This window comes from Wyeomyia smithii, chromosome 3 (genome assembly GCF_029784165.1).
Source record: "Wyeomyia smithii strain HCP4-BCI-WySm-NY-G18 chromosome 3, ASM2978416v1, whole genome shotgun sequence".
Classification (NCBI taxonomy): domain Eukaryota; kingdom Metazoa; phylum Arthropoda; class Insecta; order Diptera; family Culicidae; genus Wyeomyia; species Wyeomyia smithii.
In genome coordinates, this window is record NC_073696.1 from 18298572 (window position 1) to 18316579 (window position 18008).

The following is an 18008-nucleotide window of genomic DNA, read 5'->3' on the forward strand; positions in this document are numbered from 1 at the left end:
TTAGGAACTGTGAGCGCTCAATGACGATTTCGATATACGGCAACGGCTGGTCTCTATGACAGCAAATTTGCGTTTGCGCCTCAACGTATCGTTTCTCGATTAATTTTTAAGATGCCCTTGGGGTAATTTTTTCCTACTCAAATAGTTGGCTTTATCATACCACGACACTTAAAATCTTCAATCTCAACCTGTTTTATGAAATAAGCGCTTTCGGAACCAACTATGTTCCTGAAATTCAACCACCCTTTCCGGTTTCGAAGCTGATTACCTTTCGCGAAAGGTTTCCTGCAAATTACGTGAGCAGAAACACGTCGGATTCTTCTTTGGTGACACGTTCTATAGGACCGGTTTGTATTTGTTTGTTTTAGACATCAAAACCTCGCAAATTCTTCGCCAAGTGTGCTGTATTCCCGAAAGACAACAGTAGGCGCTAATTGCAGACAGTTTTGCGGTTCCCAACATTTCAAGGTTAGGTTACTGTTTGGAGTGGCGCACTCGAGACAATAATGAGATAATCCTGCGAGTGTTTTATTTTCGTTTATTTTGTTTACCATTCTTAACGTAAATGTGAATGACGATTTCAGTTCTTTTCGTCAAGCCTCGCGGCTCGACAACAGAAGAGAAAAAAACTCGCGAGCTCTTACAGGTAATCAACTTAAATACAGATAAGCTTATACCTAAACGCAAATTAATCACAGACAACAGCTTCCCAGTGTTCAATACAATACCTGCCGGCTCTCGGCAGGTACAGAAGACAGAATTAAGTGTTATTTAAAGATCGTCCGACAGGCTAACCGGCAGACCGATCCATTCAGGACGATTGTAAGTACAATTATGCCTGAACTTTTCACCATTTTTTGGTATTTATTTTCGCCTATTACGCCGGGAAAATGTCGTCCATGGTGGCCAGCTTGAGAATCTCGTTAGCCGTGTTTTTGAACGTCTCCGAGAGGCTGCGTTCCAGACCGGGCGTCAGCTCATCCAGGAAGAGCCTCGAGTTATCGTTGATAAACTGGTTGCCTACCTGGCTAAGCACCGGGTCGCCGTTGAAGAGGTCCTTCAGATCGAACTGACCCTTCTCGATTTGGATCTTGACCAGCAACCGCTTGACACGCATGTACAGCTGGCCATCTTTCTCGTACTTCTCGTTGAACAGCTTCACGCGCGCACGGGAATTCTCTGTTCAAGGCGGGGTTAAATGATTCAATTAAAGTGGACTATAAGTGGGAACTCGTGCAGCGAATACTTACCGATTACCCCCTTCAGATCGCCGTTGCCGGCAATATTCAGCAGCAATAGTCGCATCTTGAGGTCGTATTTGCCCCGGAACGCAAGCTTCGGTAAGTAGATGTTGAAGTCGAATGTCAACTTTTCAAGGTTGACTCTGAAAAAAAAATAGACATTTAATTTTACACATTAAGATGGAAGAAAAGATTACTAACTTCAAATTGTCGATCTGAAACTGGCTCGGTCCATCCACCAGCAACCGGCTGAAGGTGGCCTTGAACTCCGCTCCCTGATCCATGTTGATGTTAGCCAGAGCCAGCGGCTCCAGGGGCGGTATCGAGAAATCATCAGAAAACTTTCCGGTCGCCAGCAGGGGCCGAAGCGCTATCACCGAATCCGTGACACATTTGTTCAGATCGGGAACGCTGCGTGAACACACTCGGATGGCGGCGGCTGAAATGGAAGGAGAAGAAAAGATTAATCTAATTAATTCCAGGGGTGATTTTGGAAGCGCGCACGTAAACGAAATGCACCCATATACGGGTGCAGCGAATGGCATAGAGGGTGGTGTTGAATTCAATTCAATGTGAAGGTTACACCGGCAGCGATGTTTCCGTCTATTAGCAATCGCAAGTATAAGCGAGACGGGAGAGGTCTGCCAATCGATCGACTTACATCATCGCACTACAGGTCCTGCATATTGATGTGCCCTGCGCCACGGTGGACGTGGAAACGTTTTATATTTTTTTGAGGAATCGACAGCACGTGGATGCAATTAATGACAAGCCGGTGTGCATCAAGGGAATCTATTTCATGGCACATTTATTGGTGATTGGATAGCCAGTGAATATTTAGCGCTGTTGCTCCCTATTGCCCTTGCTGAAATAATGATACGTAAGAGCCAACGATACTCTTTATGGATTATGCCCAAAGCTTATTAAAAGTTGATTTTTAGAATTACACTAACAAACTGCAGGTTCCCGGAAGAACGGCTAACAACAAATAGACAATAAAACAGTAGTCATGCAATTGGGTTCAATAAATGTAGTTATCGAAGATATTATCGAATTTTTGGTTGACATAAGTTGATTGATGTTGACAGAAAGTCGTATGCCCTGGCGGATTTTTGGAAATTTGAATCTCTCAAGGTAAAATATCTTATCATTTCATTTGGTATTTCTGATAGTAACTAAAAAGTTTCGTTTGGTAATTAAAGCCATATTTTATTGTTTTAAAGGTAATAGCGATATGTGAAATTTTTTCGAAAACTTCAAGGTCAACAAACTGGACAGATACATCACTCACTACAAGGTTGCCAAAAAGACCTTCAAAGAGCATTTGCCTTATAAGTTGGCAAGATTCCAGCGCAACGTGAACCAGTTAAAGCAATTTGAAATCTCGTTCTATTTCATCACACTGTCTGTAAACTTCGTTGCTTTTCATTCGTCGACACGTCGCATAGGTACCGTGTAAAAAAAGTCGGCAGACTGCTTTGTAAAGGACAAGTTTTCCATAAGTCATGATCGGACCGCAACCGAGTGCAGAAGTTCTCTGCCATCTGGTAGAATGCCTCACCAATCACTTGCTCGCAAGCAACGAAGGCACAGATTGCTTCAGAATCTATTCTGCGGTAGTTGAACTCCCGTGGTGTAATTTTGCTGTGACATGGCACGAATAACCTCGCCAGTTTTCTGTTGGCGAGAACTAAAATCACTCACCGTTGTCCGGTTCTGAGTCGATCAAGAGCATCGGTGCGTTGCACCTGTTAACAACGCGTAAGCTTTTAGAGGAGTATAATTAAGATCTAGTTACACCTTTAGACCTTAAAAGTGACAGTCATAGGTCTACACGTGAGTGAGCCGAGTTGGTGTATGGGAAAATTATTATTTTTCATCTTTTCGTTTCGTAGAAAAGGTATGAGAAACGCAAAAAATAGTATTAGCCTTTGAAACGAAAAATGTAGGAATAGTTTGAATATTCAATTTTTCCTGATTTTGATCGTTAATTCGTTAACCTTTAATTTTTATAAACAGAACCATAATCTCAAGCAAAAAATACCGCTTTTGAAATTCAGATCGTAACTGGTTTATTGACGGCGAACGACGCTGAAGTCGAATGTTTCTGTAATCTAGACTAACCAAAAAAAACTGTAATAGAACCATTCTACCGTTCTAAATGATACCCTTCGTTGAGTCGGTAATCCATAGCTGACAGTATAACATGCACGTAAGCTTTCGCTTGTACGTGATGGAACGTAATTTTATTACTTTCAAAGGTTATAATGGTAAAACGAAATGAATCGTTTATTTAGTTCCTCCTCTCTGTTTAGATGAGCACGTGACATAAAGATGCTCTGGAAATTTAATATTGATGAGATAATTAGTAGATATGTTATGCATGAAAATTTTATATTAAGTTAAGGTTGCATATTCAATTCTGGGGTGTCAATTCAATTAAATTGGTCGCGTGCTGATAATTCACTCCACAAATACAACTTTGAAAAATGATGTACGACAAACTTGTAGTCCTTAAATGATGCTCAAGCTTATCGAAGAAAGCAGTGCTTCAACTCTTATGCCTTAGAGAGCATGACGTACCCCCAAAGCATACATTGAAAGAAAGTATCAAAGATGACCCTTAACCGAAAAATACATTGGTCTTGCCAGCGTTGAAAAAGATTTCGATAACTGTTCGCACTCACTCCCGGACGAACGAATTCGATTCGCATCGATTCCCTAGGATTACTCACATTGAAATCGTGAGTGTCCTCGATAAGGAATTCCTATGAAAGAATCCTCAAAAATGCCCTGTGTATGGGACTAGAATTCCTGTATAAGAATCGTGTGGTGAGAATCCATCGGATTCTGCAGGATTCCACATTGGAATCCGAAGACTTCTCATAACCCGATTCTCATTCAAGGATCCTAGTCCCATATACAGTGCATTCCTGAGGATTCCTTTTCCGGGATACCTCATATAGGACGCCTACGATTCCGATGTGAGGAATCCGTCCGAATATATATATGAATTAATTCTACCCGTGTATATAGAAACATTAGGAAATATGTCAAACAAAATGTTTTCTAATTGACAGTTTTTTTTTTTGTTTTCTTAGAATTACATTCACTCAATTACGAATACAACTAATATATATATATATATATATATATATATATATATATATATATATATATATATATATATATATATATATATATATATATATATATATATATATATATATATATATATATATATATATTATCTATGAAAAAAGTAAAAAACAGAATATTATAGTTTTTAAAGGTGACCTTTTATGACGAAACAATACAACAATATCGCACGCTAGCCTGGGGACTAATGTGGTCTCGATCAACTAGATCAGTTGAGAGAATTCGTTACCCAAGGGGACCATGTCCCCCGAGCCCCCACACTTTAGGGCCCCACAAAAGATAATTTCTAATGACTCATTAATAAAGACAAAAAAACTAAATTGCAATAGTGGAAACCTATTCTTTCATAAAATACTATTTAAAAAGATTGAAAAATTATTTAAGAAGAATTGCATCACTTTTTATTAGATGTTTTTACCAGCGAATAACGATCTCTTTGTTAGACGTTGGCAGTGGTGGGCACCATGCCGCTAATTCGCTAATCGCTAATTAGCGACGCTGATATTCAGTTAGCGATTTAGCGATTTCGCATAATTTTCATGCTGGTTAGTGGACTGTCAGCCTCGCTAAAATTTAGGCCCTGGGAACGCTAATCGCTAATTCGTTAATTTTGTAGAGAAGCGACAAAAAATACTTTTTTTTTAAAGTGCGAGTCGCTGATGGCTCACGAAAATAGCTTCGAATAATGAACATACATATGTTTCATTCAAACAACCTTCAATGGTCTCAATTGTCTAAAATTCCTCTCTTTACGACACAAGTGTAAATCAGCATTTTAACTCTAGAATGGGGTTCTAGTTATAGTATAAGCCAGAAGAGCATTCTGGAGAATAAGCTCAAGGTGATCTAGATTAAATTTTTGGAACGCCAAAAATTTCTGCATATTGCAATGCGCTAGAAGTTCGGTTCTACTTTTTCGATTCAGATAATATTCGAGGTTTTGAAAAAAAAAAATATTTCTAAAAGCATTTATATTACATACAAGCAGAATCACTTTTGTTGCTTCTTATTTTCACAAAATCCTTAGGTATGACTTTTTTGTGAATTTTCAGCCTCTTTTTGTTAATAGCACTCAAAGGTAATTATTTTCGTTTGTTTTTATAAGAACAAAACACATCCTCATGACATGCCATGTAATAATAAGTTAGCGATTAGCGAAAGTTCCTCTAATATGGGTTTAGCGTTTAGCGATTATCGAGCTAAATTTTTCAGTTAGCGGATTAGCGATTAGCGTCACTAAATTTTCAGTTAGCGGTGCCCACAACTGTACGTTGGTTAAAAAGATGATTAAATGCTGTGGCAAAAAACATTGTTTTTGCAATAAAAAAACCTAAATTAATCCACCTAGCGGTCAAACTCAGCCTTTCTCATTCAAACTTATTATTTGTAAAAATAGATTTACATGAATGCCTTAATCTAATAGAGGTTTATTCACTCTTTGGGTTCTGAAATATTGATGTTGTGATTGAAGTATTAAATATGAAATTTGACGTAATGTTAGTGCTTAAGAAATAGCGAAATAAGAGAAATAACTTTTAATATCGAACAATTTCATCACGAGCGATACCGGGAACGTTTAAATAGTACGATACCACATTTAAATTATGTTGAGCCCACATGTATCGATCAAAGCAGGTATAGTTTTAAATAGTCTTTGAATTTCTTTTCGTTCCATTACTTTTGAACCACATATCAAGTTGTTATTAAGTTTGTTATTTGTAAGTTTAGGAGATAACTCGTTCGTATGACACTAGTTATGTTAAATAAGTCGTGTAATCTTTGAGATAATAGACTTTCGTTGTTATTACAATTTAATACATAACGGTTGCTTAAGTTCGATTATAATCGAATGAAAAGGGAACGCATAGAGCAGCCGAATTATGAAACCACTTGTTCAATCATAACTTATAAGTTAACCTATAATCAGCCCGTTCATCTGATATCAATATTGTTCAAATCGGTTGTGTAGTTTCTGAGATAATGAAGTATCGTGATTTTCACATTTCGATACATTACAGACGAAGTTACAGTCCTATTACAGGTAAATTCAATAGAGTGTCATGAGGCAGCTGGAACTCTCATTTGACACAAATTTTGTGAAAATCGGTTTAGCCATCTCTGAGAAAAGTGAGTGAGTTTGAGTAGTCTTTTGAATATTTTACTTTTCATAGCTGGATTTCACATTTTTAAACATAACAGGCAAGAAAATAGTCCGATTGCAAAATAAATCAATAGGGTCTTATGAGGCAATAAGACCTTCCATTTGACACTGATTTTATGAAAATCGGTACAGCCATCTCTGAGAAACATGAGTGAGATTAAACAGTCTCGAAAACACGTTTCTTTCCATAACTTTTGAACCACAAGTTCAATCTTTATGAAATTCAAAACTTAAGGGTTTTCTAGGTAGCCCGTTCTTTTGAAACCAATTTTGTTCAAATCGGTTGCGTAGTTTCTGAGATATTGATGTTTCATGATTTTCACATTTTTAAACATAACCTCTAAACTAAAAATCCGATTACAATAAAATTCAATAGAGTCTTATGGGGCAACAAGACCTTTCATTTGCAATTAATTTCATGAAAATCGGTCCAGCCATCTCTGAGAAAAGTGAGTGAGAATAAAAATCTGCACACACACACATACACACACATACACACACACACATACAGAAAATGCTCAGCTCGTCGAGCTGAGTCTAGTGATATATGCCATTCGGCTTCTTGGAGCACTTTTATTCCTTCGGTTTTGCAAGTGATTGCTATACCTTTCTAGGAGAAAGGCAAAAACAAAGTGACGTTGGCACACATTTTCATACAAAAGTGACGAGAAATTCTTTCGTTTTTGGGCCGTACTGAAAAACTGATCACTTGGATCTACGTCACAATGTCATATCACGGCAGAGTTGGCCACTGAATATATCGAGATTTTTGGCTATAAAAATTATGTAATTTTACCTTTTTACCTTTGTTATACTAAACAAAGGTTATAAAATCGGTCGAAAAACGCAAAATAGATCCAAGATCTAAAGGGCCGAATCGTATATACCATTCGACTCAGCTCGACGAACTGAGCAATGTCTGTTCGTGTGTATGTGTGTGTATGTGTGTGTGTGTGTGTGTGTGTGTGTGTGTGTGTGTGTGTATGTATGTATGTTGTCTGTATGTATGTGCCGCAAAATACTAACGCACCTTTCTTACAGAACGCAATATCCGATTTTGATGATCTTATATGCAAACGAAAGCTACTGTGCTCCGCCAGAATGCTGCCGAGTGGATTTTCGATTAGTGGCTTAGTTCTCAAAATTTTGATCAAAGAGTATTTTTTACATAAGATATTTGACTTTTAAGGCAAAATGAATGGCATGGAGAACCATGTGTTATACACCAATCGACTCAGATCGACGAACTGAACAATTTCTGTATGTATGTGTATGTGTGCTTGTATGTACGTATGTGTAAATATGTTGTTTATATGTATAGTATATCAGAATCAAAACAAAAAAATTGCAAAATAAACGCTCATTTTACAGAACGCATATTCCGATTTTTATGTTCGCATGCTCAAATGAACGCTCTAGAGCTCTTTAAAAATAATACTAAGTGCGATTTTTTTTTGGTACCTTGAACTGTTAAAATTTGACCGAAGTATATCTCAGACATGAGATATTTTACTTTTTGGATAATTCATCTTTCTCCCTCTCCCTGCTCTCTCTTCATCTCTATCCCTCTATTTCTTTTTTTTTCGTTTCGCTATTTATTTCCCAAAAGAAAACAACAATCATCGACAACTTTGCATAATTTTTATACTCTTCGTAGTGCGTCCTAACTGGTGTAAAAAAATTACCTTTTAGCTTTTTCTTAAAAATTTTAATTAGATTTTAGAGGAAACTGCAATGCTCACTCAGCTCCTTTTCTGCCTTGCGAAGCTTCCGTCCTCACTTTCTTTAAAATATATATTAAACTAGCTGAATGTACCCGGCCTTGCTCGAGTAAAATATCTGCTTTTTCTATAATTTTCTATATTTCCATATAATTTTTCCAACCCATCATTTCAAATAATATTACTATTTAAGTTATAAACTTGCTTATATACCACCTTTTTCGTTGATTAACAATCGATGCGAAGGCATTCCAGCTGGGTCGAGTGAGTTCAAAAATTCCCTTGGAAAATGGATTGCCTCATCAGCATCTTCGACGATATCGATTAACTTACAATAAACTCAAATTAGACTGAAAATACATAATCAATAGCCTAAGCTCACCTCTGATAGTTAAAATTATTGCTTGCTATGTCTTCTCGTTTTACTTTTTTGTGTAAACAATATCAATATTATCTTTATAGTTGAACATCAGTCTTCATGAATTAATTACCAATTTTGAGATAAGGGAACTATCTCCACATTTTCCTCAAGTTTTGAATCACTTCCAATGCAGTAAAACGACCCTCACTATACAAAACGTTCGTACACCACTTTTCGGTTTTTGGGAGTCAGCTCTGACCTGTGAACTTAATATCAGGGAGTATTTGAATATTTTTCTTCTTGATTTTGAAAATAGCTTTGAAAACGGGTGTCGTTATTTTCTGAACATAGTTCTCTTGCTTGAAATATTGACATTATTTAACCATTTTGCTTAGCGAATATGTTAGTGCCACCCGTTTGCAATGCTACATTTTGAACAGCTGGGAAACTTTTCAGTTGAATACTTATTCTATGTTTTAAATTCAGTTCAAATAATTTTTACTCGTGACCAGGAATTGGTAGTGAACGTAATTGGAAAAATAAGGAAACAGTGTTGAGAAATTGTGAACATCGAGATTCGATGATTTACAGTTTGGATGAAACTGAAGCAACTTTACATGGCTATACACGTTTACTAGTGTGCGCAGGTGAAAAGTTACTTATCTCTATGATATGATACACTATGCTCATGTAAGACTAAGTGCAATAAGAGTATCCATGTTATTCCGCTTCTCGTTATCGCAGCAAGCTTTATAAAGTCTTTATGCCGAATTTTATCATACAGCCTAGACCTTCGAGAAGAATAATGTTCTCGATCACACTCTGAAAATCGAAAATTCACAAATGTCGTAAAAAAGCTTCATTTTCAGATAATGGATTTGAGATAGAATTAAATTGACTACTTTCATGGATAGTTTTTTTTCCTGTATAATTCTGAACTATAATTTTTCGAGAACAGGTTTCTTGAAATTTGCTTCAATTCGTAAAAAATATAGGATGCTGATTCATAATTCTAGGTCCTGCGATTTCTAAAAATAAAGCGAAAGTGATATTCAAACCTGGATTATCGGGATTTAAAAAAAAGAACTACATTACACTAACATACATATTTGAAGTTCTAGTTCTAGTTGTTATCTATTACTGTTTCCTCACGTTCGATTATTGCAAGAAAAAAATTGAGTTGCTTATAACTAGCATTTAAAAATTGGTTTGTGATCGAAAAAATAACACTCATATACTCCAGTGGCAACATCCATAATATTTGCGAAACCCACAAGCTTTAATTCAATGATCGTATTTGGTTCATTCTCTAAAAATTATCTTTTAAATTCGTTTCATTCATTATTGGAATTGGATTTACGTTGGTATATTTGAATTTGTGGTTTACACTTATTAGATGTAAAGTAATAGGTAGTTAGTATAACAAAGGTTTCTGCACCACTAGGTGGATTAATTCAGGTTTTTAAGTAATAGCAGGTTTTCTCGATTGCAATCAATTTCATAATCACTTTCAAATTTTGATTTTGATTTAGATTCTGCGATGTGCATTTCAGAATTACAACAAGCTCAAGGCTGAAATGCAAAGCTATTATGAGCAAAAAAATCTGAGAACTCGAGCTTCGCGGTTTAATTTTGTCATATAGTCCCTCCTAAAATATCCGAAATTTTTTATTGAAATAAAAATAAAAAAAAATAAAAATACCCTTTCAGAAAAATTAGAGAATTTTATTTTAGAAATTAACTAGACATTTCAAACATGCTTTGGTTACTAATACAAATCTTTAGAAAAATTTGCTTCACCTCTTAACGTACAAAGAAGAGGAGAGAGGAGAAACTCTCTCATTATTAACATTTGGTGCGAAATCTTCATGCGTAAAGTCAAGTTGTATTACATATATTTTTGTTGTAATATTGCTAAAAAGGAAAGCTCCACAAATTACCTGGCCCCCGGGCCTCCACGACCCCCGAATCCGGCCCTGAGCTCATGTAACTGTAGAAAAGTATCTTGAGAGAAACATTCGGTTTTAAAGTGCTGTTCTTCATTCGTTGCGAGCCGAACCCAAGATGAGCAGCAAGTATCATTATGCGTATTCTACCAAGTTTGCTGTTGTTTTTTTTACGCGGCTTTTTTACGCGGATTCCGGAATTTACGCGGTTTTTTTTACGCGGATTCCGGAATTTACGCGGATTTCGCGTACGTATCCCCCGTTTAAAGCGACTTTAGTGTACATGATTAGTTAATCGCTAGTGGAAATCCGGCCTTAGAAGATTTCATCATTTTCGCTACTGAGCAATGAAGTAATAATGGTAAGTCGCATGTCACAAAATTGTCCATTGTTTTATCTATCCAACGACATATTGATTACTAAAATCCATAATGTGGTTATTTAGTAATTACTGTTTGAGATCCAACCTAAAAATTGGTTCGCTTGTTTTTTTTTTACTTTTACTACTTTTTTTTTTAATTTCAGCGCTTTTGCATGAAATTGAAAAATAACTACCAAAACAATCACTGCTTTTTCTGCCATCATTTTTTTCTTCCTCCGTTTTTTCAGTATTCGTAAAAAATGAAAGCCAAGTCATCCGCCAGAGGCAGTGAAAACGTGTTCGTTTGATATTCACTGTTTCAAATTTTGTGGAAATTTAATATTCTGAGTTTCATTCTGTGAACGGTAATATTGTAAACTCGATTTGTGTACTGTACAGTAGCATTACGCTACTGCAAAATGCTGCCACGAAAGAAATTTTGACGTTTCATTATGATAACGACAGCAAGCGTCACGTTGATAACGCCATTTTCACTCTCTGAAGGAACGGTGAATAACATTCGGTTGGATTTTCAGAAGATTTTATTGCGTGACTGTGAATGATGTGCGTGAATTGTTTCATCGGAGTATGGCAGCTCGTTTCCAGGATGAAATTCTAGTGTTTTTGAAACGGCGCTGTATTCATTGGGAGTGAAAATTGAAACCGATTTGCTGTAGTTTTCACAGAATTCTGATAGTGAAAATGATTTTTATCAGCTCTGACCACAGTATAGCAAACAAAGACGTAGCCCTACGTTAAAAGTTACCACCACACGTACAAATCAGCACGATGAAACCAATAACGGTTGTTACTTCTTAGGCGTGATGATTTGGAACCCGTCTAATACATTGAATATACGCTAGAGCAGGGCGGAGCACTTTTTCGAGCCAAAATATCTGGCGGAGCACCTGCATCTCGAATCAATGTAAAAAATTGAAGAAGTTTTCTCATTGATTCGAAAATGTAGAGCATTTGCAAAAAAAAAGATTTTTCTGCCCAGCAAGAGATTGAAAAGCTGACAGAATTGTTTTATTTTTGTTCGGCCTCCCAGTCGAACTTTTCAAAGTCGGGAGTAAGCAACTGTTGCATGCAATCTATCGACTTTTTCGAGGATTTCCGTCTAGTACATCTCAATTTTGTATACCTATAAGATTCTCTCCCGCATCCTGTTTCATATACTGAAGCCGTTGCAGGAAGCCTTTGTTGGAGAATACCAGTGCAGTAACCGGGAAGAGCTCTCTTCAATTGATCAAATAATTAAACTTGCAGGCTCATCATCTGTTTAAAGACTTCATGGCGGCATACGATTCAGTTAAGCGCAGCGAGTTATGGTAGATAATGCTTTAACACGGTTTTCCAACCAAACTGGTTAAGCTGATCCATGATAGGTTTTCATCATGCTTCAGGATAGTGGACACTGATTCTTCCGGTGGTACTTAGCATAAAACTTTAACTGGTCAAAAACTAAAACAAAATAGATTATAACTAGATGACGTTGATTGGTAAACCATCTCTGAGTTCTGATTTTTTTCATGTTATTGGCAGAGAATGATTACAAAAATTATATTTATCGATGTTTTTTGGACGCCATTCATTCCCTGTTCAAATACTAAATAAGTGATCGGCAATATTGTTATAAAAAATCAATTTGTATCTATTTGTTGACTTGAATTCAAACTAGTATAGACTTTTATTAGGTATAGATTTCAGCCCTGGAGATGAAAGATGACGGCTCTAGTGTTCATCCAAATGATACGTGTCTAGAATGCTTATTGATTCCTTATATCCTTATGAACCTTTTCATATGATGTCCTTTTGTTGCTAACAATAAGCCTCCTGTTGGTATTGTTAACGTGCTTTTTATCCACTGGATTTTTTTCCATTTTGAGCTTGTTTTGATAACCAAGACTGCAGGGCATTTTTTGTTCCAGTAATTCATCTAGTCCGATTATCCGTTTCCAGTTTTTATTGTATTCTTTCTTTAGCTTTTGGCCTATACAACTTGAAACACATCAAACTTTCACAAAACAAATCACCGTTGTTTAAAGTGTAGTGTGGTAAAAGTGTGAATAAAAATTTCTCCATAATTTCTGTGAATCAAGGCATATGCAAGAAAAGTTTGGAATATTTTTTCTTTGAAATGAATTGTACCTGTAATGGTCGTCTTGCTTCTTTAATTTTTCCTTTTTTTCTTGTTTTTTTGAATAAGTAGATCATTATTAACCTTTTATTTCATCGTCGATCAATCAAAATTCCAAAAATAAACAAATATTTCATAAAAATACTATTATTGAATTAAAAATAGTTCATGGAAATGCAGCTGTTAAAATTACGATATGTGCCACTATAAGCACTAAAATTCGTTAAATTTTGGGGCACATTAAAGCAAACAAATAAGCAAACAAGGCTGGAATAATCGCAAGGGTTAAAGAAAAAAATAAAAACAACTGCATTAATTGGAATTTCAAAATATAGTCAGAGCTCTAGTACTGCACAGGGAAAAATCTGCTTCATCGTAGTTTGCGTTTAGTGTTTTTTGATTAATTTTCTGCTGAAAGTGGTTTGTTTAGTGTGAAAGTTACTGCAGGATGATAGGGTGTTCGAGCACAAGCCAGATTTATTGGGTTTAGTAAGATAAGTCCAAGTTTTGTTACAAATTTTTGATGTGTTGATATTCATACCCAATAAAGAAATTAATATCTCCTTGCACACTGTAGGTATTGTAAATAATGACCATTGGTAATGATTTGCGATAAAAATTGTTCAAAAAAATAAACAACACCCATGCCGAAAAACCACGGATTGTAAAAAATCTACAACTCAGAATGAAGGTAAGTACGAAAACCTCCTGTAAATTGATTGGAGATTGGTATTCGGTGGTGAACCAGCCAGCCACAGGCCATCTTAATAGAGAAATAAAAGAAAAGATTGGACATTAGTATAATGAGAGCAATTGTTTTTCAATAATTCACAATAAAATATTTCATTCTTCTGATGAATCAAGCCATCTCTATCAGATTGGAGCAATTGGTTTTATTTATAGTTGTCTTGTAGTAGATTCATTAGATTTTTTAATTTTTAAGATTTGTTAACTTTGACTGCACCGTCAGCTCAAAAATTCTAGAAGAAAGTCAACAAGCGAAAAAAATAAAAAAGAAAGCAACATCAGCAGCATTGTTTATTTTTGCGGGAAGACACTTCAAAACTCATAAAAAGATGCTTGTTCAGGTTTGCTGAAGCGAACACTATGTAAGAAATTTTATAACTAACTTTGAACTTTATAACTTACTTTGAACGCGTAATGCAGAAATCAGAAATATTAAAAATGTATTATAACGGTGTTAGCCTAATAAATTGTGTAACGGAAGCTGATACGTTAGTAGTAGATCTTTTTAAATCCATTATCCAAACTCAGAAAAAAATATCCAAACTGTATTTAAAAAATCTTGACTTCTGAACGCAAATAACGACAAGTTATAGTTCAAAGTAGACAAAAAATTCGGATAACTGGTGGCGCACACCAGAACGTTGCCCTTTTAGAGCAATAAACTATCAAAAACATTGTTCTAAATCCATCAAAGTGTGTAGGTCAGAAAATAGATTTATACTGTTAAGGTGTACGAGTAGCTATTCCTTTAATGCCACGAACCATAAACCCAAATGTTCAAACACCTTTTTCCTGTTTGTGGTGGGTATGAACAACTGACAGTCATGGTAAACACTAAACAGTGTACAACTTTTTTTTTTAACCAATTCATATCAGCCAGCATAAAATTCAATCGTAACAACCACGGCTTCCACTTACGATGGGCAAGGAAAAGAAAAGTTTACTCCATGCTCTGTAAGAAATGTGACAGCATTGATCGACACATAACCGCAAAAACGTTTCGTAATATCCTGCTTTACATAGCAAGACGACGTTAGGCAAGCTACTTTCAAAAGGAAAGTTTTACACCACTGATGTCATTTGTTTATGACGGCAAATTATGGCCCTTGAACAGGTTCAAATCTGATAAAACAATAAATGAGATTTATTTTAAACATAAGTCAGAAGAGTAACTGAACGTTTTGATTTTGTCGAAATAGCATTGCAATGAATATTTTGAAACAAATTTAAAGTGGGTCAGTTATTTTTGTATTCCAAGATATTGTACCAGTTTTCACTTCATGTCAACAAAAATCAATCAAAAATAACTTACGTAATTTCCCATAACTACTATCTACTCGTAGTAAAACTCCGATCACTAGTAATGCGGTGATTGATTTCATCTTGACGTTTGGATGGTTTTATTCCTTCAACTTTCACAGTGCACCCACTTCGTCCATGAACTTGAGAGGTCCTTTGAGATCACTTTTCTTCGCAATCGTTGTTTATCACCACTGTCTGGTTGGTATCGAACGTAGCTTTCTTACCCTCTACGCTTTCGTTATCCGTTAAGCCTTGTTATCCTTGAACCCAAACAGAGCGAATCGTAGCCGCACGGAACAGATAGGTAGGTACATACAAAGCTATCGCGCGTTGAACCGAAACAAGCGATACAACACAAAGGACAATTTCACTGACCGATCGAGACCGAGAAGGAACTACACAACTCCAGGAAATTCCTCAACCGCAATTCTCTTGACTAGCAAGTGCCGAAGCCGACTGTATTCTTAATTGTGCAATCGGCCGCCTTTTATAGAATATGACGGTGGCCGCCTTTTGGTAATCTGGTTAGTTGACCGATTGCACGACGGGCGGCCGATTGACCGCGTCTCTACTGTGTATGCGTGCGTGTGGCACGCAGTTCGCCGCCGCTGAGTGCGAGCACAAGAATTCGCACACCGGTTGAGCCCACAGTCAGAGAATTGTCACCGAGCGGGGCGCGAAACAAGCAGGCGAACAACAACGCAGCACCAGAGCCGCATTCATCACTTCTTGCGATGGGTGTTTCTATGAACCGGTATTAACTTGTTGGCGAAAAGCCGAACCGCGGAGAGAGAATTAACGACTCTATTGCTGTGACGATAGAAATCGCTCACCAAGAAGCACAAGTAAATGACGAAAAAAGTGCGTTAGTGGAAATAAACATTAGCCTATGGTGGTGATTTTCCCCCACTGTGCGTTTCCGCCTGAGTAGCACTGCTTGAGGCAGTACTAATCCTATAAGTAGCAGCGATCACGGCGTGAACGGCACAGCTTCTGCCGGCGGCGCCGGCGGCGTTTACGACAGTCAACCTGAGCTGCTGTCTGGGGTCGATGGTAAATGGAATCTTTTTTTGGGAAAAAATTTTCTGTCTACGCGAGGTTCGTCGTGTACGATCGATTAAGTCTTTCCGCGGTGGCGGCGCCCCTTTGGATGAGTATTGAATTTATATGCCACGCTTCTGGCTATAAAAACGCAAGTCATTTATGAAATCACAAAGTTGTTTTTATCCGAACCATCCCCACGTTGAGGATGGGTATTCTGGGTTTGGATTGTTTGCAGTTAAACATTATTGGCGCAAATTTGTTTGTCATCCAGCTTAAGACTTTTTCGGAATGACAACGACGACGGAGAAGCATAATTGGTTGAAGTATTGAGAAAAACGAAAAATAAGCATTATTGCTGGAGTTTACAGTGTTACAGTGACCATGGCTGCTCAATTAATTTGATTCTTACGTTACATATGATGCCAGCTTTAAACTGTGGTTCAAAAATGTTTTTGGAGCATCGCTTACGCAGGATTTTTTTTTGCACGAGTTTACCCGAACGAATATTTCTACAATAAGTGGAAACTTCAACAACAGTTACTGTTTTTTTTTGTTCATCTATAATTTATTTGACACGGCACAAATACAATTTAATGTTTAACGGCGCCAATTATATCTGGTAGCTTACTTTCTAAAGTATCTTAATAACTAAAAGCAAATTTTCTATCCTCGCTGCCGACTACGAGCTGAAACTAAATGTAACTTAAAGCAATAATATTTTGCATTAAAAGCACTGGTTTACTGTATGATGGTTTTCATTGCCATAGGTAAGCACATGTTCCGCTGCTGGGCCAAGATATTACGGACTGGCATATTGGGTTGTCTCCCTCGGGCCTTGAGAGTATCGTGCGGGTCTGATTGCTGTTTCCGGATCCGGGGTCTTAACGTGTTCTTGTCGTTAGGCTGGATGCAGGCGGAAGGGGGTAGGACTAAACTGGGGCGTGGATGGATTTCAGGAAAACGTATATAAGGGACATGTAGGATAGGTCACGGCTCGCCAAGACATCACGAACAGGAACAGCCGACTGCCTACCTTCGGCCTGCAGGGAAGCTATTAATTTAGACCTGGCGTCACGGTGTACAGGGCATGACCAAACAACGTGCTTTATGTCGTGATAACCTTCACCACAGGCACAGATACCACTTTCCCCGAGCTCAACACGACGGAGATGCGCGTCAAATCTATAGTGATTGGACATAAGCCGGGACATCACGCAAATGAAATCCCGACCTACATCCAACCCCTTGAACCACGGGTTCGTCGACACCTTGGGGATTATGGAATGTAACCACCTTCCCAGTTCCCCTCTGGTCCAAGCATTTTCCCAACTGATGATCGTATTCTGACGTACAAATGCGAAAAATTCATTGAAGGCAATTGGTCTTTCATAAATATCACCGTTTGTTGCGCCCACCTTAGCCAAAGAGTCCGCTTTCTCATTGCCCGGTATCGAGCAGTGAGAAGGGACCCACGCTAGGGTAATCTGATACGATTTTTCGGATAAAGCACTCAGATGTTCCCGTATTTTCCCCAGGAAATACGGAGCGTGCTTAACAACTTTCATCGATCGGAGAGCCTCAATGGAACTGAGACTGTCCGTAAAGATGAAATAATGGTCCGTGGGCATTTTTCGATAATCCCTAGGGTGTACTGAATTGCAGCCAATTCTGCGACGTAGACAGAAGCAGGATTATCAAGCTTATGGGAGAAGAATAAATTGTTATTGAAAATACCGAAGCCAGTGGACCCATCAAGAAGTGATCCGTCAGTGTAGAACCTATTGTCGCAGTTGATGTTTCGATATTTATTGGAAAAAAATTTGGG

At 37.3% G+C, this 18008-nt stretch overlaps 1 protein-coding gene across 1 annotated transcript; it reads right to left on the bottom strand.

Moving 5' to 3' along the window:
- Positions 1-521: 521 nt before the first annotated feature.
- On the bottom strand, positions 522-15606 carry LOC129731115 (protein takeout-like). The gene is made up of 4 exons (XM_055690882.1): positions 15150-15606; positions 1443-1680; positions 1251-1384; positions 522-1179 (listed from the first exon to the last, which is right to left on the bottom strand). Exons 1-4 carry the CDS (start codon positions 15217-15219, stop codon positions 878-880), a joined length of 744 nt encoding a protein of 247 aa, XP_055546857.1. The 5' UTR covers positions 15220-15606; the 3' UTR covers positions 522-877.
- Positions 15607-18008: the final 2402 nt, after the last annotated feature.

Coding starts and splice junctions, on each gene's coding strand:
- LOC129731115 (XM_055690882.1), bottom strand. CDS start 15,219: ATGAAATCAATCACCGCATTACTAGTGATCGGAGTTTTACTACGAGTA. Junction 1,681..15,149: donor TAGTAGTTATGGGAAATTAC/GTAAGTTATTTT, acceptor CTTCCATTTCAG/CCGCCGCCATCCGAGTGTGT. Junction 1,180..1,250: donor CGATCTGAAGGGGGTAATCG/GTAAGTATTCGC, acceptor CGCCTTGAACAG/AGAATTCCCGTGCGCGCGTG.